A 19,910-nucleotide genomic window follows, 5' to 3' on the forward strand; every position below is an offset into this window, starting at 1 on the left:
CCCCCACCTCTGCCCCTTTGGCCGGGCAGTGCCAAGCCACGAGCTACCCAGCCGGGAAGGCTGAGCAGCACAAGGCCCTGGAAGCAGATTTAAAAAAAAAAAAAAAAAAAAAAAAATCATTATTTTTTTTGGTGTGTTGTTTTGCTTTGGAATTCTTTGGAAGCCCAACTCCAAACAAATGAGGACATTGTCTCGGGGAAACACGTGGCGGTTGGAATCTGGTTGAGAAAACCCACGGGATCAGAAATCCCCGGAGGTCAGGGATTAGCGGCTGAGCAAGGTGGGTCCGCAGGGACCGGCAGCAGCCCCCTGCCAGGCACCGGCAGGGCTCCCCCCTCCTTCACGCCTGCACGCGAGCGCTGTCACTTCAGAGCAAAACCTGCCCTGGGCACCAGCTGTCCCCAGCCCCTCGCGGGTGGCAAGGCTGGGGCTGGAGGGGTCTGGGCTGACAGGGGCTGGGGGGCTCCCGGGGAACCCGCCTGAGCGACGCTCAGCTGCTCCGGAGCAGGCGCCGGGTGCCGGGGGAGCCGAGCCTGGGCGCACTCCGGAGCATGGCGCTCCCCCCACGCAGGCACACGCCTGTCTGTCCTTGAGCACGAGCGGATGTGCGATGCCTGCCAGGATCCTCCCCGGTCAGGAACAGCGCTGGATTTTCACACGGAGCAGAGGAGAGGGAGAGCGGGAAGGGAGGAAGGACGAGACAAGTTCCCCTTGTTGCAACTCAGTGTTGGCAGGAAGGACGAGCCCCCCCGGCACCGCCGCACGCACGCTCGTGTCCTGTCCTCCTGACGGGGCTGAGCCCGGTGGGCGCTCCAGCAGGCGCTCAGCAGCCAGGGAGCCGTCCCAAGGGAAGCCAAGCTCCGGGTGCTGGGTGGGAAGGTGCCACCTCCGAGTCCCCCGTCCCCAGCACTCGCCAGGAGCTGCCACGGCCACCGGCACCGTGCCCCACGCGTCCCCCCATCACCTCTGTGCCAGAGAGGTGCCCAGGGCTTCCCAGCCACCGCAGCTGGCTCCGACTGATGGCGGAGAGAAATAATTCAATTCCAACATGAGGTGGATTTTTATAACAGAAATAGATGGAAGACTTCACCAGCCTCTGCTTTTTAGTGTGTCCCTGGAAAAAGACCTGGGGGTGGGGGACCAGCCAGCTCAGATCAACGGAGAAAATCACTGCCTGTGAAAAATGTCCATGGGCAGCACGTTGTTTGGGAACCAAGGGACAGGCACCATGAAAAAAGTGCATCGGTACTCAAGGCTGAGGGTAGAGAAAAGGGTTTAGTAGTGCAAGGACCAGGGGAAAAGCAAAGCTTCAGGGTACCGTGGGTCTTGCCAAGCCCTGTTAATAGCATTCATTTAACACATCTCCCACAACACAAGTGACACTAATCTCTCTGCAGGAAGGGAGTGGGGACAGAAAGGCAGGGAAGCAGAGCTGCTATCAGAGCTGGGCTGTGACATCTCACCAGCCCAGACCTACCCCTGACAGCTGGGGGCTGCTAATTTCCAGCTCTTCAGCATCAGTCTTCCCCCATCAGATGCCAACTCAAGCCCCATTAGCAGCAGGCACCAGGGAAGCCTGACTCCTGCTGTTAGCAGATAATGCCATAAAGAAGCAAATAAAGAGGGAAACCACTAATTGGATTCACAGGTCTCTCCAGTGTCCTGACAGAGAGAAGCGAGGGAGTGACATTATCTCGTCATCACAACCCCCAGCACCGGATCCCGGGCGGGAGGAAACTCATGTCTCCAACTCGTTTGTGCTCACGGACAAACCCTGCGAGGACATTTCCCCGCGTGTCACCAACCCACGGTGACCAGGGGAAGGCACGCAGCCTGCCGGGAGCGTGCAGCAAAGCTGGGTAAGGACCATTCCCTGGGCAAACGGGAATAAAAAGCAACTGGCGCCACGCAGCCAACAAGCAGTTTGGGGGGGGGGGGCAGCCCTGCTCCCACCCCCTCTGCCCCGCAACCTGCCACGAACAGCACCTGCGGCACCGCTGAGATGTGCCCCTACCGCAAGTCTCCACCATCGAACCCAAGGGAGGGCAGAAGCGGCAGCTCAGAGCCGGTTAATGGAGGGGGTTAATGGAGGTCCTTCATCACACCCTCCCTGGCCAGGAGGAAGATCTGCTGGGAGAGATGCCGGAGCCATGTTCTCGCTCCTTCCGAGGTGCATTGCGTTGTTATTACTAATGCAGCGCTTGCAGGCGACGCGCAGCTGTCCAGGCAGCACGTACCCACCAGGGCGCAGTCCGCAGGCCAGGAGGCTGATGGCACATCCACACCACCAGCCCACCTCTGGAGCTGAAAAATCAGAGCCGAGCACGCGCTTGTGCTCCGCAGCCCACACCCAAGGCTGTTTCGTGCTCCACACAGGAGGAGGGACCCCACCGCCGATGGAGGTGGGACCCCACCGCAGCTCCCCTGCAAGCAGCCAGCACCCAGCAGCAGCCGGGAGCACGCAGGAGCCGCCGGTCCCCCCCTCCCTGGGGATGCGGCTGCTCCCTCATCCCGGGGCAAGGGCAGGTGCTTTCCCACCCAGGTCAGCTGGATTCCCTTCTTCCCACCCGGAGCTATCGCAACCCATCAGGAGGCTGAGCAAGGCACGGCACCTTTTTCTTGTCTGGACTCGAACATGCTCTTTATTACGGGTTCCTTTCCTGTCCTGAACACAATTAAAAGGTCCTGTCTCAGATTAACTTGCTGGAGCAGCCCAAGGCACCACCCCAAAAGCCGGCCAGGCTGACAACCTCATCCGGGTACCGCCGCGGGGCCGCGGTCAGTGCTGCAGGTCCTGACCCTGCTCTGATTCCCCATCACCACGGTTGCCCCTGCCACAGCCACCGCCGCGCCAGAGCCGGGTCGCCGAGCCCTGCCGCTGCTGCACCCGCAGCCGGCCGAGGGCACCCGGAGAGCTGGGGACCCTCACAGTGTGGGGACCCCCTGCGGAAAGGTGGCCGGGCTGACCTCGGGAACAGCCTGAAGCCTCCCCCAGACCCAGCGGTTCCACAGCCCCCCGGGCCGTCCTGCAGCTCTCTGCTCACGCGCCACATGTGACCCACAGCCTCGGCGGTGGAAATCCCATTAAACCTGCGCTGGTGACAAGTGCGCAGCCTGAGCTTTTTACACGATGCTGGGGTCTGCCCCCCCGGTGAGCCACTGGGAGGCCAAACTCAGCCCCAGGAAGCCTCAGGAGAGGAGCCAGAAGGAGCACATAGAAGCGGGGACCCCCTTAAACCATCGGGGGGGGAGGGGAGAGCAGAGCCGAGCCCTGTCCTGCCTAATTTCAGGCTATCGCCTGCAAGAGCAAAGGGTGAGGCCTCTCCCTAAAAATACACACTGCCCTAAAAATACACATTGCAAGCTCAAATTAACCACGCTGCACACACCCTCGGCAGGGCACAGCGGCCAGAGCCTGCCGAGCCCCAGCGCCAGCGCAGCCCGAGGGGCGGCAGGGGCCTGCGGGTCCCCCGCTTGCACCCCGTGCTTCAGCCGGGTCCCCCTCGGCAGCCGGGCACCGTGACATCGCCCTCGGCAGAGAAACGCCCTCGGCGCCACAATCCACCTGAGACCTTTGCTCATTTGCAAAGATCAGTTCATACATGTTCATCTAATTCGCCAGGTTAGCTGTTGCTCATCCCGTAACACCCGCGTCGCCGGGAAAGGAGGGGATCCCTCTGGCTTCAGGCACCGCAGAGTCTCTCCTGGGAGCACCCCCAACTTCAGGAGGATGATGCCAGGGAAGCAGAAGGTTGCAAAACCTGACGGAAACGCACTGCAAATCCCAGGTGCCCCCAGTCCCACCCCGACTGACTGGGTCTCTGGTTTCAAGGTTGCAAATCAGCGACAACGCTGGGAGCGGTTTCCCACATCCTGGCTGTACGGCTACGGCACCCCCCAACCTCCCCTCTCAGGGGGATCTCACCAACCCCACCGCCCTGCACCTGCAGCAGCACCCAAGAAAGGTGCCTGGAAGCCCACGGCTTCTGCCGGGACCCCTCACCGGGCAGAGGCTCTCAGGAGAGCAGGCATGGGCACGGGCTCGAGTCAAAGAGCACCAAAATCCCAGCAAGTAACTCTCCTTCCTGTTCTGACTGCTGAACTGGGACCAGCAAGCCCGTACAGGAGGCAGAGCTGTAACCACACTCATTATGGCTGGGAAGACACAAGCAGAATAAAACCAGCATCTGCCACTCACGCCGGTGACTCAGGCAGCCGCCCCACAGGAGGCACTTTTTGGTCGGGGGGTTTCGTTCTCAGTCACTGCTTGGGGTGGGGACCGACGTTTGGCTGGGCCAGAGGAACAGCGGGCGAAAACCACGAGGAAGCAACAAGAACTGCTGTCCCCCAACACGCTACGCAGGTACCCTCTCCGCTCCTCGCTGGATTGTTTTCCCTCATGTGCAAAGAAATCACGAAACTGGCAAGAAGTAATAGGAGGGAAGGAAAAGGAAAGCCAAAAGCTACGTTTGCGCTGAAGCCTCGGTGCCTGGCCCCGTGGAAAGCCACCTCCTGCCAAAATACACCCCTGCTTCACCCACCGCTGGCTGGGGATGCTCAGGCTGTCGCAGGGAAAATGGGGACTGGGGGGAGCAGGAACCAGGAGGAGGAACCATTTAAGTGAGGACAAGGTCCGAAGGGGAGTATGCACTCACGGTGTAGGCTGAGGGAGATGTTGATGGAGCGCTCTTCCACGAAGCCCTTCAGGTTGGGGATCTTGGCACACTTGAGGATGGTCTGTGCGGGGCTGTCGCCCACGTGAACCCAGCACACCGTGTCTTCAATGTAGTTGAAGTCCATGGCTGTGGTCTGCTTGGCACTGGTGGGGGTGATGTTGGGCACAGGGGCTCCGCTCAGGTAGGTGGCCAGGATGTTCTGGGAGTTGGCGATGAGCAGCACGGGAGGGCGGTCCACAGGCTCTGGCGGGGGAAGGAGGGGAGAAGGGTGGTCATGGCACAGCACCCAACGCTCGTGGCGGCGATGCTGTGTCAGCCTGCGGCCCGGCCCTCCTGCTCCGGCGAGAACAAGACCGTGACGTGCAGCCCAGCATGGGCAAGGAGGTAGGACAGTCCCCAGGGGAGAGCACCCTGATGGGAAGACCCAGGGGCAAGGCTACACATAGGGCAGGAGGCCACGGTTTGCAGAGCTGCCCAGAAGCCATATGCTCGTCCTGTCAAGGATCTCACCATTCTTGGCCTTGCAGGATCTGTTATCAGGCTGCAGGAGGTATCCTTCTACGCAGCTGCACGTGTAGGAGCCCTCCGTGTTGGTGCACGTCTGGCTGCAGGTCCCGTAGACGGTGCATTCATCAAAGTCTGGAAAAGAAGGCAAACCCCAGGGTTTGGACCAGCCAGCATCTCTCCTTCGCTGCCTTAAGAGGGAGAAAAGGGGGGAGCCTTTGTTCCAAGGCAGAGCTGCAGGGGAGGAGACGATCCCCAGCCCCCAGAGGAATACCTGGCCAGCGTCACCCCACAACACCTGCGGGTAGCCCCCCGCTTTCTGCTCCAGCATCAGCAGCGAGGCAGCAAAGGGACAATCCCTGCCTCCCAGCTGAGCCTTTTCAAGGCCTAATTATCCGCTGCCCTCCCCCGCTCTCTGCAAAACCTGCGCCTAAATTTCCAGTCTGAATTTCTCTAATCTTTCGCGCCCAAAGCCCTGCCTTGCACGCTGCTCTTTCTTCTGCCAGATGAGAGAGCAGTCTCCGCTGGGGAGCTCTTGCCCCCAGAGGTGCGTGCAGGAGCTGATAAAGGCGCCTTTCACCTTTGCTCAGATAAATGAAAGAGCCGGAGCCGCCGCAATCTCTCACTTCCAGACTTGTTCCCAGGCATGGCACCGCTCTGATCGCTGCTCACCGACCCTCTCCCATTTTCCAGCATCCTCGCCGGGGCGCAGGCGCTGGGAGCACGTACAAGCCTGGCAATGGCCCCCGACTCCGCGCACAAAGGCAAAGCCCTTTACTCCCTCCCGATATTCCGTGCTCGGGCTTTCAGGAGCTGCATCCACGCCAGCAGCGGGGAGGCAGAGCCCCATCCCATCCCCTCAGCCCCCCGTGTTCCCCCCTGAAGGTCAGGGTCTGCCGAGCCCCCAGGTCCCTCTGGCCGCAGGGCACCACGACGGCTCTGCCCGCTGCGCTCCGTACCGGTACCGACCTTTGCAGCTCCTCCTGTCCTGGGCCAGCTGGAAGGAGTTGTTGCAGTAGCAGGCTGGTCCGCTCAGCGTCGGCACGCAGTGGTGCTGGCAGGCCAGGGCCGTGCAGTTTGCTAATTGTTCTGAGGAGACAGGGAAGACCAAGGAGAAAGGCCATCACCGACGTGTGAGCAGGGACGCTCGGGTGAGGAACAGGGGTGGATGCCTGAGCCCCAGCACTGGGTGACGGGGACCCCCAGGCACCCCAGCAGGCTTTGCTGGGGGCCTCCACGCTGTCCCCTGCTCCGTGGTGGGGAGGGAAGGATGGAGACCCTCAGAGGAGGAAGGGGGGGCCGTAATGGACACGGATCCCAGACAGACTTCAGGGCGAGCTTCTCAGCCACGTTCTCTCCGTGTTACTTGCCCGGGGACCACTCTGCGCCAGAGATGCTGTGGTGCGGGCAGCGGAGGAGCGCTCGGGCAGGCAGCCAGCTGCCAGGCGCACAGGAGAGCCCATCCCCCTGCAGAGGGGGCACAGCCCCAGCCCCAGGGTCAGGGTCAAGGTCAAGGTCAGGGTTGGCTAGCCCAGGGCGAAGCTGGGACCAGAGATGTGGTCTCCTGGCTCAGCACCTCCTGCACCTTCATCTCCATTCGCGGTCGTAAAAAGCACCAATAAAGCCCCCACCTGCGCGGGGGGAGGCCAGGGCTGCCCGCCTCGCTCCGCTGGCACACAGCAGCAGCCCCCAACTTCACCGAGGCCATTGAGCAACTGCTGAAGGACACGCTGTCAGCCCTTTGGTGGGGGGTTGGTTTATGCTGGGCTTTATTTTCTCCCGTCCCCTCCTCACCCTGCCCAACCCAGTCATTTGGGTGCTCGGAGGGCATCGAACTGGGTCCCAGCAAATCTGCCGGCAGAGGGGAAACGGCAGCTGCGCGGCCACCAGCCTCTCCAAACCAAAACCTTCCAGCACTTTCCATGTGCCCCTCTGCAGCTGGGGCTGACGGGGGAGCAGCACCCAGGCACTGAGCAAATCCTGCTCCTCGCACGTGGAACCATATTTAATAAGCCAGGCAGGGCCCAGCTGAGCTGTTTATCAGCTTTGGCAGACCCAGATATTCATTTCAGATTCTTATCTCTCAGCTAAAGCACCACACGCATCCCCAAAAAAGAAACCCCCCCTCCCGAGAGTGCCGGGTCTGCAGGAGGAGGACGATGGGGGGAGTTTTGGCAGATGTCGGCTGCGGTGTCTCCCCGGCACCCCGACATGAGGGACAAACCTGCCCACACAGAGGGAGCGAGCGGGGGGGACAAGTCACCTCCCCAAGCCCGGGGCAGCGGCAGGTGGGGGCTGGCAACCAGCTGTGGGGAAATGGCACCCCGGGGCAGCCAGCCGGCGGGCAGGGAGGACCCCAGCATCCGACACCACCGGGGCTGACATCCCCCGCGTGCCCAAACCTGCGAGCAGCAACTGTCCCGACACGGGGCCAGCTCTTGCCTCGTGCGCGCGGGTCACGTGCTGCCCAGCTGTGAAAAATCAGACCCTGCTTCAGTAACGAGAACTATTAGCAAAATATTAATTGTCAGCTCAGGCGCAGCTGCAGAAGCCGCCCTGGGCTCCTGGGGAGCCCCATCCCAGCCCCGGAGGGAGCCCTTGGGGCAGGGTGTCCGCACCTGGTTCGGGCTGGGCAGGGCAGCAGCCCCAGGCGGGGGAAGGGCTGGGGAGAAGAATTGGCTGATGCTCACCCAGAGCTGCCGAGCCCCGGGGGTCAGCCCAGGACACGCGTTTCCGAGCGACTAATCTGCGCCTCAGCAAGCCAGCCCACTGGTTTAGGGAGAGTTTTCCAGCAGGATTAGCAACCAGGGACAGGCCAGGAGGGGGGACAAAGCTCTTGGAAATTAGGAAAAAAAACATACTGGTCTCTCCTATCTGATGCAGAACCCCAGCCCTCTGAGCTTTTAAGCCCAGGAGACAATGCAGCTATTTAATGGCCTGCAGGCTCAGGAATGACGGGCATTTCGCTTGCAAGCGGCTCTGGCTAATCTCAGGGTCTGCTACCGGCTGTGCCCAGCCCCGAGAGGGGAGCGCGCGCGCGGTGGTGGCACCGGTGTGAAGCCATTGAACAAAACCAACACATGGCTCACACCATACAACCAGAAACCAGGGACAAATGGGGCTCTCACGACTTCCCGTGGGGGCAGGGAAAGGTAAGGGCAGCATCTCGTGGGGCAGCCCGCCTGCCCGCAGCCCCTCTCTGACCGCCACCCCCCAGACACCTACCCCGACAGTGCGGCCCCTCATCGGAGCCGTCGAAGCAGTCGTGGAGCCCGTTGCACAGTTTGCTCATGTGAATGCACAGCTCCGTGCCCAGGCAGTTGTGCTCGTTGGGCTGGCATCGAGACACCTTGCTCTGAGGACCTGCAAGACAGCAGAAGGCAGAAGTGTCACCAAAGGGAGAGCATGAGGGCTCTGCAACCCCATCGCCCAGAGGAAACACCCAAAACTCGAGGGAACTCTTCAGCCCCCCACGTCACCGCGCCGTGGCTCTCCAGCAGGGACCATCACCTGCTGGACGTGGCCTTGCACAGCAAGATTTTGGGTAAAAGCTCCTAGGGCAGATGCAGGGGTTCAGGAATGTTCCCCGGGATGTTCACAGGAACGTTTCTGCAGCAGGCAAGCACCACGCCGGTGGCAAACGTGTGAACACGCTTTGATTCCCTCTGCCCAGACGTACGTTAGATCCTCCTTGGTTTGGATTCCCCTGCCTGGCACGTGCCCCAGAGCAAAAGCAGCTCCCACCCAGCAAGGCCAGTCCCAAATCCCCTTGGCTGCCACGGCAGCTCAAGGCCAGAAAAGGTCACCAGAAAAGGCTCAAACCGGGGGGCTCTGCCCACTCCCGCACCCCCAGCCCTCACTGGGGGAAGCTCATTAACAGCCACTGGATTCCCCTTTCAGAGCAGGTGGGGCCGCTGCCCGCACCGCTCCGTGGGGAGGACAGGCACGACCCGTCTGGTGTGAACTTTGCCTCTTCCATCGCCCCCGCAGCAGCCTGAGCTGGAGCATCGTGCAAAAAGCGAGGAGACCCGGGGCGGGGGGGAACAGGGACCTTTGGCCTGCCCCACCAACCGCCGTCAGGAGACATGTGCCCACCCTCAGGAACAGCCGGGTTGACGGGCCGGGATCCCAGGAGGAAGGTGACCCCAGACCTCCGCAGCCCCAGAGTCCCCATTTCAAGCTCCCACGGGTGACATCCACTGCGGGCTGCCTGGACACACGGCTCTGGGCACCCCTGGCTGCTGGGGGGGGGGGGGGGCGGGGAGCACACAGGGTCAGGCTGAGCCCCCCGAGCACAGCCAGCCCCCCAGCTCCCCCCGTGCCAAGCACCCCCCTGCTCAGGTACCAGCCCGCTCCCCGCTCGGGGGCCACTGTAAGGCCGGCTTGCGGGGGGCCGGTAAGAGCCAGAGCTACGCGACCCAGGGAGACTTAATCTCCGTTTATTAAACTAGAAAAATTACAAAGGAAGCAAGGCTTTATTTTTAAGCTTCTCTGAAAAGAAGCATGGCACTGAGACAAACAACAAAACACACCGTAAATCGATTAACAACCTGAAACCCCGTTAGAAGCTCCACCACCATCTCGGCTCTAACAGTTTGGCAGCTGCCTGGGGGTGCCGTACCGACGGGCGACCCGCGGCACAGCGCCGGCTCGGGGCCAGCAGCCCACCGGCACGGCACGCGGACCAGCAAGCCCTGCAAAGCCCGAGGTCCCCTCCACAGTCTCTCCCTCTCCTCCCTGGCCCCAAACCCAAGTTCTGCTTTAGGGCTGAATACGCGTTTCGCCAGCTCTCGCCGGAGCCAACACCACGCCTTGCTGAGTCAACGGCAGCACGCAAGCGAAGTACTGAAATCCTGTTTTACGGGGAGGCAGGGGCCGGTTGTGCCTGGCCCTCGCTTCGGCAGGGCAGGCAGCACATCACTGAGACGGTGGCAGAAATAGCTCCCCGAGCTCCCCACGGACCACCCCCTCCTTCACGGCAGGCAAAGCGCCAGGTGATCACGGAGAAGGGCACCGGCAGCGCATCACACGCTGAGCGCTTTGTCCAGGCACGGTCCCGTTTTAGACAGCTTATTGAGACCAGCAGTCACCTTCATCTAAGACTCCACCGGTGGAGCTTGTCCTAAATAAGCTGAAACTCTCCTTGGAGAGGGAGCGTTGCATCACGCGCAGCTTGCAGGGTCCAGCCCAGCACTCCGCGTGCCAGCACAGCCTCATCCAGCACCGCTCCTGCCCCGGCCGGCAAGGGCTCCGTGTCCTCCCAGCGAGCTCTGCCCAGCTACACCAGACCTGCTTTTAACCTCGGTCCTCAGGCTGCCGGCAGGTGCTGCTCCCGCGGGGCACCACAAAGCCCAGGGAAGAACATCGGGACCGCGAACATCCCAGGCCTGGCTCTTGCCTCCAGCCCAACAGCTCAACCCCGTTGCAGGGCTGCACTGGTGCTTCTCCCCCACGACCCAGTGCCGCCCCGGCACCCAGCCTGCAGCACAGAGCTGGCCACACCAACAGGAGACCCAGGTTAGAGCCGGGGGTGGCTCCTCTCCTGCTCCAGTGTAGCCTGAGCCCCTTCTGCAGGGGCACTGCCCCAAGGACAGGCAGGGCTTGCACTGCCTGCAGCCAGGAGAGCGCGGGCGGAACAGCCCATCTCACTCCACCGGGCAAGGACCGAGGGGAATGTGGATGAGGGACAGGTGGGACCCGGTGGCTGAGACCCCAGGGTTCTCCTGACCCTGCACAAGAGCCCTCAGCTCGTCCCAGGCAGGCGCCTCTGCACACCCAACCCTCTACGGAACAGCAAGCAGCTACTCCAGGAGCCGACGGAGCAGGCTGGGTTCCTCCTCTGCCCTTCCCAAACGCACCAAAACCTCCGCAGGACTCAAGTCCAGCATGAGACCTTCCAAGAAGCCGCCCCGCAGCCCAGCACGCCGCTGCTGCCGCAGAGACGGGCAGGAGGTTCCCACAGCAGGGGCAGTGCATGAAAGCCCCCGCCGAGCACGCAACCACCGCGCGCTGCAGGAGCGCTCCCCAGCCTGCCACCGCTTCCCCTTTCGATTGCCACTTTTGCACAAAGTGACTAACTCGGGGCCGCTGGCACACGCCTGCCCCTTCTTGCATAAGAAGCGCCCGGGGAACGGAAACCTAACAGGCTCCAGACGCCAGATCGCTCCCCTGCGCACGGGCTGTGCATCAAGCACATTCCAGTATGTTTCCAGTTAGCCAACTGGCTTGGCACTGGGGCGACAGGCTCCTCCAGGATGCGGACACGGAGCTCAGGGCTCCTGGGCTTCGTCGCAGCCATGATGGGTTTCTCCTCCTTCCCTGCCCCAATCCAGGGCATCCGGCAGGCAATTCCCAGGAGAATTTCTTAGCAGGTGCCACCTCACAGCTTTTATTTTTCATGGGGGGCTGAACAACAGGTCCAGGCACCAAGTAATTGCAAATTAAGGGTTAATTAAGTAGTATCAATATACGGGCCAAAAGAATGAAGGCACTGAAATAAAGTGCACAGTTCATCAGTCAAAACTGATCTGCCGTGTCCATTATTCCCCCGCAAAGAGCCTGGATCAAACTACTTATCACAAACGGGGCAGGATTAATCTACAAACCACTTTGTTTGCTTTTGACTGTGTTGGCGCACTAATAAATGAGCCAATTTATTACATGTGACAAGCTTGTGGTACACCCCAAGGAGCTGAATTAGACAGGAATTTTTAACCTCTAAAAACCACATGGAAAGAAGAAAAAAAAAAAAAAAAAAAAAAAGAGAACAGCAGCAATTCTTCCTCCTGTAAATGCAGCCTGTAGTTGATTTGGCAACAGCCCAGACAGGCAGAGATTTGGGGGAACAGGAGGAAGAGGCAGGAGGCGCTGGGAGCGGGATGGTCCCACTCGCCCCGCCGGGATGCAGCCGAGCATCGGCAGAGCTCAGGCAGGGCAGGTCCTGCTGCTGCTTCCCCGCTGCGCCCAGTGCCAGCGCCGCACAAAGAGGAGAGCAAAGGCTTTGCAGACAACAGGCTCACGAGGCACGTCCAGACCCAAGCAGAGGCACACCACCGACAGGTCCAGCCCCAGGCCAGCCCAGCGAGACAAGGGATTTGAGACCCGAATCCTTGGACCGATGGGGCCGTTCGATGCTGAATCCTCGCAAACACCCAAGCGACCAAAGGCCACGGACCCGCAGACACGTCTGTGGTGAAGCAAATGGTGCCGCTGCTGCGCGGCCAGAGAAACGCACGCCGGCAGCTCGGCCGTCCCGCTCGCAGGCACAGCCCCAGCCTGGCCAGGGCACCCAGCTGAGCCGGGAGAGCTCCAGGCATGAGGCCAGCCGGGATGCAGCGGCCAGATGACAGCTGTAGCTCAGCCGCAGCAAATTCATTTCTCAGAGCCCCTCACCTCCTTTGATTTTCAACAGGAGGGAGGCTCTTGTCCAAGTTTTTTTCCCCCCAGGAAAGCTCCATGGACTGAAAACCCAACCGACTGGGCAAGAACCGGGTACGAGCCGCTCGCACAGCCACAAGCACAGCAAAGAGATCAGGAAGGGAACTCTTCCTATGCTCCGCTAACACGTGAGCAAAGCCAGCAAATACTTAAAAGGATTCCCCAGGGAGGAAAACCTCACACATAATAGACGGCGTTTCAAGAGACTCTGACATGAGTACATTAGTGCAATGTAAATAACCCTGCTGCGCTGCCAGGGCGTGAAAGGGTGCGCCAAGCAGCGTGCAAGAGCCACGTTTGCAGCCTGAGCTTAGAAAGAGATTAAATAATAGTAATAAAAGTCATTCTCTCCCTGCCAAAAAGATAAGAAGGATGAGAGCCTGCTGGAAGCCCCGGTGCCGGAGTGGCGTGAGAAAAGCTTGCCTGGCAATCCCGGAGATATGGGGCTCCGTGACGCACGTGCTGACAGGTCGGACTCCGCTTGTGCAAGCCTGGGCAGGAGCAGGCAGGAGCAGGCAGGAGCAGGCAGCAACCTCCCCCTCCTACCCCCTGCCCATGGGAAAGGTGGGCGCAGTCGAGCACCAGCCCAGGTGGGCACCAGCACCGTGCCGAGCGCTGCCCAGCCACCGGCACAGAGGAACCAGCAGCGATGCTGCCCCTGACCTGAGGGCACAGGCGTCCTCCTGGCGCTCCCTGGGCTAACGCGGTCTTGGGGCTTCAAAACTGCAACTTGGGGCAAGTGAGTGGAGTCCCTCAGAAAGGTCAAGCCCCTCCAGGTCCCCAAACCTCAGCGCTGAAGGAGCCACTCCCCAGGAGGAAGGTGTTTCCAAAGCATAGGGTCTGCGTTGGTGATGGAACCTGTGGGCTCTGTCCCGCAGGTGCTGGCAGGGTGAGCAGAGAGAACAGGCTGCTGGGCTTCGGTCTGTGCCTTGCAAGAGGCTCTCACTCGCCTGTCCTGGAAGCATCTAGCGAGGGGTGCACAGTGAGCGGGGGTCCTGCACTCCCCAAGGAATGAGCCTCCCTCCTCCTGTGGGAGCTGCGGGTGCCCGAGCCCTCGGGGGACTCTGAGCAAACCAGAGAGCATCCTCCTGCCTCCACCCCTCGAGACCACAACTGCTGCACCGATGGGCATGAGGTGCATCTGCAGAGCGGCCGGACACTGCTCCCAGCACCAGGCACCTCACCGGCCCGCGGGGTGCTGGAGCAGGGATCGCGATGCTCACCCCACAGCGGAGGGCACCAATGGAGTGGCTCACGGAGGGCCAGCAGCAGCCGGAGCAGGCAGGTGCGGCGCTGCCTTCCCCATCCTGGGGGGAGACTTTACCAGCCCCCACCAGCGGTGCCTTCGCAGTGAAGAAAGAGGAAGAAGGGAAAGAGGGAAAAGCATCCAAGGGGCCCATTTTCCGTTCACCTGTCCTAGGGATGGGGGGCGGCAAAGCGAGCGCAGACATGCACGGCAAGTGAATACGTCAATCAGGACGGATTTCTTCCAGCCAGGGAAGGGCCTCTGAGTCCTCCCGCAGTAATTTTCCAGGGCTGCTGATTGACTGGAGCCAGACAGCCCATCCCAGCCCCCTCATCCCTCCCAAGGAGGGGACGGTTGCATCATTTTGCCTTAAGAAATAAATAACCCCGGTGCCAAACCAGAAACTGCTTTGGAGGAGACCTTTACGCCAAGTACAGCGTGGAGCAGGACTCTGGGGAGGATCCCTGGGCCAGAGGATGAGAGGATTTTGCTGGGCACCGGTGAGCAGCAGCAGGGATGAAGCTGGTGCGGTTGCCCTGCCAGCCCGGCATCCCGAAGCTGCTTTCCTGACACGGTAAAACAACCTAATGAGGCTGCTCCTGCAAGGCAACAAGGGCAGCACAGCCTCCCTCGTCAGATGGAGGAGAAACCGGGACAAAACCAGGTGGTTTCTTGCTCCAGCCCAGCCAGAGCAGAGGCCCCGGCACTGCGTGGTGCGGCGGGACCAGCACACCCACCGTACCCAGCTTGGCTCTGGCTCGCTCCCCCGCGCAGACACCCACCCACCTGCTCCATCTCCAGCCCTTGTGCCCCATCTAACCCAGCCCAGTTCCCCATTTGCTTCCGGAGGGACCCAACTGTCCCATGTGAGGCAGGAGCATCCCCAGCGCCGGGGATGCCGGCACTGCTGCAGTAGCATGGCTCCCAACGGCCCAGCACAAAAACCGTAAAACCAACACAGCATCCTACACCAAACACATCTGGGGAAAGTGGCGTCGCTTTTCCAGCTGTTCCCCAGGACTCCCAGAGATCTGCTCCTTCCCTTCTGCCCAGCCTCAGCCCAAGTGCCCGTTAAACACCAGGCACCAGAGTCAGAGCCACCCGAGGGAGGGATGCTGCCGACCCCGCGAAGCCCCTGCCCAGCGCCCCAGCTTGCTGCATGCTCGCCTCCAGGACTCTGCCTTCCTCGTGTAAACCAATTTGGATGGAAACAAAACAAACAAAGAAACAAAAACCAAAACAAAAATAAAATCAGTGATACACCGTTCCCAGGAGGCTGTTTTGTTATGATGGATCATGGCCCCAGAGGCAGAGGCCCCTGGAGCAGCGGCTGGGGAGATAAAGCGAGGACGGACAGATGGACGGCTTGGGCTCCTGCCCCGAGTGGTACCCACCCCCCACGGTGCTGTGGGCTCCTGGTGCTACGGGAGAAACAGGAGCTGAGGTAGAGCAGTTGCGTGATGCTGCCTGTTCAGGACCCTGGAACGACCATGCAATGAGAGAATGGATGAAATAAAACCAAAAGAACATTATTAGGAAGGAAAGGCATACATACATATATCGGGTGATTCATCCGAGCCATCCGGACAATCCTTTTCCCCGTCACAGCGCCAGCCCTTAGATATGCACGTAATCTGATCTTTGCATGCAAACTGTTTAGGGCTACATGTCTTCGGTGCTGGATGAGAAAAGAAATAATGATAATAAACAAGATCAGTTTCTTCCCAAAGACAAGTTATTTAAAAAAATATATAATTTTAAATTAAGGACTAGATTGCTTTTAGTTTGATTTCTTTCTAATGGCTCAGCAAAAGTTTTAGCCTGGCATCAGATCCATCAACCTTGCCCCTAAGGAAAGGAGAAAATTTAAACTGAAGCATTAATTACACTGCGAGAAAACAGGAACTGAGATCCATGATGCGCTAACAGATTTTAAAGATCATTTAACTTGGATGAATTAGCTCCTGGGAGCCAAAGGCAGTTTATTTTCTATGCTAGACAGTAAAAAAGACAGGGGAAAAAATAAGAAAACCCAAATGAGAACAAATTAAAAAGTAACATTTTTAAATCACAAAGACAGCAGCACCAGGAGCAGCAAGACGGGTTTTCCATCCATCCTGTGCCCAGGAAACACACGTGTGCAGCCAGGATGCTCCCGCGGGGGAGGGGGGTGGCAGCAACCCCAGCACTCCCACCCTGGGACACGCAGAAATAAAACAAAATCGTAACAAAAAACAGCAGGAAAACCAAAAGCGCAGAGCACAAAACTACCAGGACGGGACAGGAGCGGGGCTGGGATGAGCCCCAGTGCCCCCCGCAGCTCCGGACTGGGGTGCTCGCCCTGCCAAGCCTGGCACCTTGGAGGGGCAGGGTGCAATGGGGGGGGTCACTGCACCCCCAGCACAGGCTGCAATGGGGGGGGGGGGGGGTCACTGCACCCCCAAGCCCAGGCTATGTGACTCCCCCTTTGCCAAAGCATCAGGGCTGCGGTGAGGCAGAGACCCCCGGCTGTCAGCGGCCGGCCCCACACCGGGGTCTCCAGTGGCCAACGTGCAGCAGCGAGGGCAGCGCCAAGCGCAGGGAAACGCATCCACCACCGGTCACCGCATCCGTCACTGCACCCGCGATGCACCCAGGGCCAGCAGCCCCGCGGCACTGCCAGCAGCACAGGCCCAGGCAGGAGCTGCAGTGGGGAAGGGGCGAAGCACCATGAAGCCGTGCCAGCTTCGAGCCCAATGCACCGCACCAGCGGCTCCCCGGCGAGGCCCCGGCTGGCTCGGGCATCTGCTCGCCATTCGCTCAGCATCTCACTTTCCTCCCGGCGAGCCGCTGCGGTGAACGCGTCCACAGCGACTACAGCTTCTGCTCTGCACCGCGAGCCCAAGCCCTGGGGAAGGCAGGGAATCTCAAAAGCCTGCCGGAACGCCACCGTGACTGTTTGTTAAACGCAAAAAGCAGCCACACAGGCGCAATTCCCTCAACATTTATCTTGTGTCATCCCTGGTCTTCCGCAGCCGCAGCAAGCAGCACCACGGGCGGGAGCCGCTGCCACCGCTGCAGCTCGTTTCATGCGTTTCATGACCCGGCTCACCCGGCGGCGCACACCAGGCGGGGATGGTGCCGCGGTTTCTCTCCAGCTCCTGCCCTGCCAGGGACACGCTGCAGCCAGGTCCCGGCAGCTCCCGGTTTGCGGCAGGGATGCTGCGAGGGAAGGGGACGCAGACGGCACGGTCCCCGCTCCCAGTCCCTAAAGGGTGGGAGGAAACTCTCCCCACCGTGTAACGATGCTAATTATTCTTCAGACCTGCAAAAGGGCTTTGTTTGATGTCATTTGGTTTGACTGAACAGTACCACCTCCTGCAAACCTTGCATCGCTTCAGCCTTCAAAGCACCAGCACCGGTAGCGTCGGAGCTGTTGCTTCCAGGGAAAGGCTCGACACCACAACAGGGAGCTCAGTGCAATCAAGATGGAGACTGGACGTATCAAAATGGATGAAACATCCCTGGTTATGAGCCGATGCCGCCCCTCTACCCCCCCACACACACCTTCTTTAGGTGGGAGACGACTGGGAGACCAAGCCTGTCCCCCTCCTTCAGCAGGATGTGGCCGCGCAGGGCTGGGGGCTCGGGGACAGCCCCCTCCTGCAACCGGCTCAGCTCCGCAGCCGGCTCCGCCACCGCCCCCTCTTCCCGGAGGAGCTCATCTTCCACCTCCGTCTCCCAGCCACAAGCGTACCGAATGCAAGATTCATTAAGAAAACCACAGCAAAGAACCGACACTCCCTCGGATTCCCTGCTCTCCCTCATCCTCCCAGGTCTCCAGCAGCCACAAAGTGACCTACGGCTGCCGCAACCGCCCAGCCGACCGCAGCCAGCGCCCAGGAACCCAGCGGGCCAACAGCAGCCACCGCCTCCCCCAGCGCTGAGCACAGCTCCCGGCCTCTCACCTGCCCCCGAGGGGAGCAGGTGACCCACAGGATTAGGGCGAACCCCCCCCTAAAGTGGTTCCCAGCCTCCTGCCCCATCCCAGCTGCTCACAGCCCCGCAGGGCTGCGTCTACACGGGAGGAGAAACCAGAGCCAGGACAGGATCTCGTTTTGCACTGGAGACGCCGATCCTGGAGCAGAGATGCTCAACCAGCGGCGTGGAAGGTTGTCCCTCGCCTGAAGGAGACACCTCTAATAGCAGCACGTACCCCTTGCAGAGCAGCCCCATCCCCAGCTGCGCCTGGACCAGAGCAGAGCATGTTCCCCCACCGCCAGCTCCCCCCCGCAGCAGCGGGACATGCGGGATTTCTTCCCAGCACCGAAACGTGGCTCGCACACGCTTCGCCAGGCTGCACACGTGCCGCGAGGACACCCTGCTCACAGGTGGCGATGCTCCAGCTCCGTCCCCCCCCACGGTGCAGGCGGACCCTGGGGAGCAGTCCTGGACCCCTCGCACCACAGGGCATGTCAAGCCACCACGAAGCCACCCCCGGATCCCATCTCCCATCCCTGGCTGTGCCCCCTCCACCGCCCCCAAACATCGGGATGGCTTCGGCAGCGCGAGGCCCCGTTTTCCCACACGCGGCCACCGCTGCGGCTCCGTGCAGGGGAGGGAAGGAGATCGCTTCCCCCTCGGCCGCCGGCTCTCAGCAACCCCACGCACTTTCTGTCCTCGCACAGCGTGTTCCCAGCGAGTTCAATGGCCCCAGAGTAAGTGTCGAGATGCCTCAGTGCCAGGTGGACAATTAAAGAAGGTATCTATTAATGCATCCTTCACCGGGAGCCAAATTTCTTTCCAAAAGCCAAGCGGCCGCACCAGCAGAAGCAGCAATGGCAGCGGAGAGCGGAGCTCCAGCTCCGGGTTGGAGAATAAAGGCGCCTTCATGCCGCGCACAATGGCCGGCTCAGAGCGTGGCCAGGACAGCTGCGAGCGCCGGCCGCGGAAAACACGTCCCTCTTTGGCAGCGAGCGAAGAGATCCCTGCTCAGAAGTAACGCAAAGGGGACGGGGGGGGGAACTCTACTGAAAAAACGGCCCCAAAAATGGCTGTTTGGGTGCAAGAAAGGGGATCCTTCTTCTCCTGCACGGGGTGGGAGCAGATGCCCCAGAGCAGCAGCTGGGGGCTTCCCAGGCGGGATGGGGACCAAGAGCCTGGCTGTGCCCCCCACTATCCCCCACAAGGAAAGCCTGGCTGTGCCCCCCAGCACCCCAAGGAGAGCCTTGCTGTGCCCCCCAGCACCCCAAGGAGAGCCTTGCTGTGCCCCCCAGCACCCCATGGATGCCAGCAGCCCGAGGCTCCGTGTTAGGAGTGCAGCGGGCTGGGGAAAAGGGCTGTTAAAGAAACACAACAAAACACATCTCATTTTTGCCTAAAGCAAGAAATCAACACTTCCTTTTAAAGGGACTATTTCGGGAGGCTGGCGAGCAGGAGGTCTTCACCTTGAGCAGCCGCCAAATTACCTTCAGTGCACAGACGAGTACGGCATAAAAACCTAGATAGGCTGGAAGCAAACCACAAAAATATTAAAGAACTCCTTCCCTGAGCAAGCTGTGCTTTCCTCTTCAGCCCAACTCCTCCTCCTCGCCTCGGGAGGGGGTGGCCAGCCGCTACTTTGCAAAGGAAACAGCGCTGGCCATAAATACGGACTGGAATGAGCATGATTTGCAAAACAGATGTTCGGGGGGGGGGGGGGGGGGGGGTAGAAGAAAGCGTGAGAAGGAGAAAAATAAACCCACTCCGCATTCCTTCCAGGTCTCCGTCCCCGCTCACCACCACGCTTGCACACCCCACTCACACCTCCCGCACCAGGGAGCCGCAAACCCGCCCAGCACGCGGGCTCAGCCCCAGCAGCTCGCCCTGCGCCCACCGGGATGGATGCAGCAGCTGGGTCCGAGGGGCAGCATGGAGCTGGTGGTCTGTGGTACCCCAGCCAGGCACCCTGCGTGCCCCCGCCGGGCACGACAACGTGGATGGCACAGCCGGCCAGATGCTCCCAACGCCGCACAGGCGCGCTTCGCCTCAACGACACAAAAATCTGCCAGGTTGTTCTGGAGGGAGCC

At 60.7% G+C, this 19,910-nt stretch overlaps 1 protein-coding gene across 3 annotated transcripts in view; it reads right to left on the minus strand.

Moving 5' to 3' along the window:
• LRP1 (LDL receptor related protein 1) overlaps positions 1-19,910 on the minus strand; it is an 89,435-nt gene that overhangs the window by 56,132 nt on the left and 13,393 nt on the right. For 2 of the 3 annotated variants that reach the window (XM_080369072.1, XM_080369071.1), the window contains exons 2-6: positions 15,419-15,541; positions 8,406-8,543; positions 6,150-6,269; positions 5,187-5,315; positions 4,656-4,919 (exon numbers count right to left, since the gene is read on the minus strand). In XM_080369072.1, coding sequence (XP_080225198.1) covers positions 4,656-4,919; positions 5,187-5,315; positions 6,150-6,269; positions 8,406-8,543; positions 15,419-15,541 — 774 coding nt within the window. The remainder of the gene's footprint in view (positions 1-4,655; positions 4,920-5,186; positions 5,316-6,149; positions 6,270-8,405; positions 8,544-15,418; positions 15,542-19,910) is intronic. The other variant, XM_080369073.1, reaches the window with a different exon arrangement.

The sequence above is a fragment of the Falco punctatus genome, assembly GCF_963210335.1.
Source record: "Falco punctatus genome assembly, chromosome: 18".
Classification (NCBI taxonomy): domain Eukaryota; kingdom Metazoa; phylum Chordata; class Aves; order Falconiformes; family Falconidae; genus Falco; species Falco punctatus.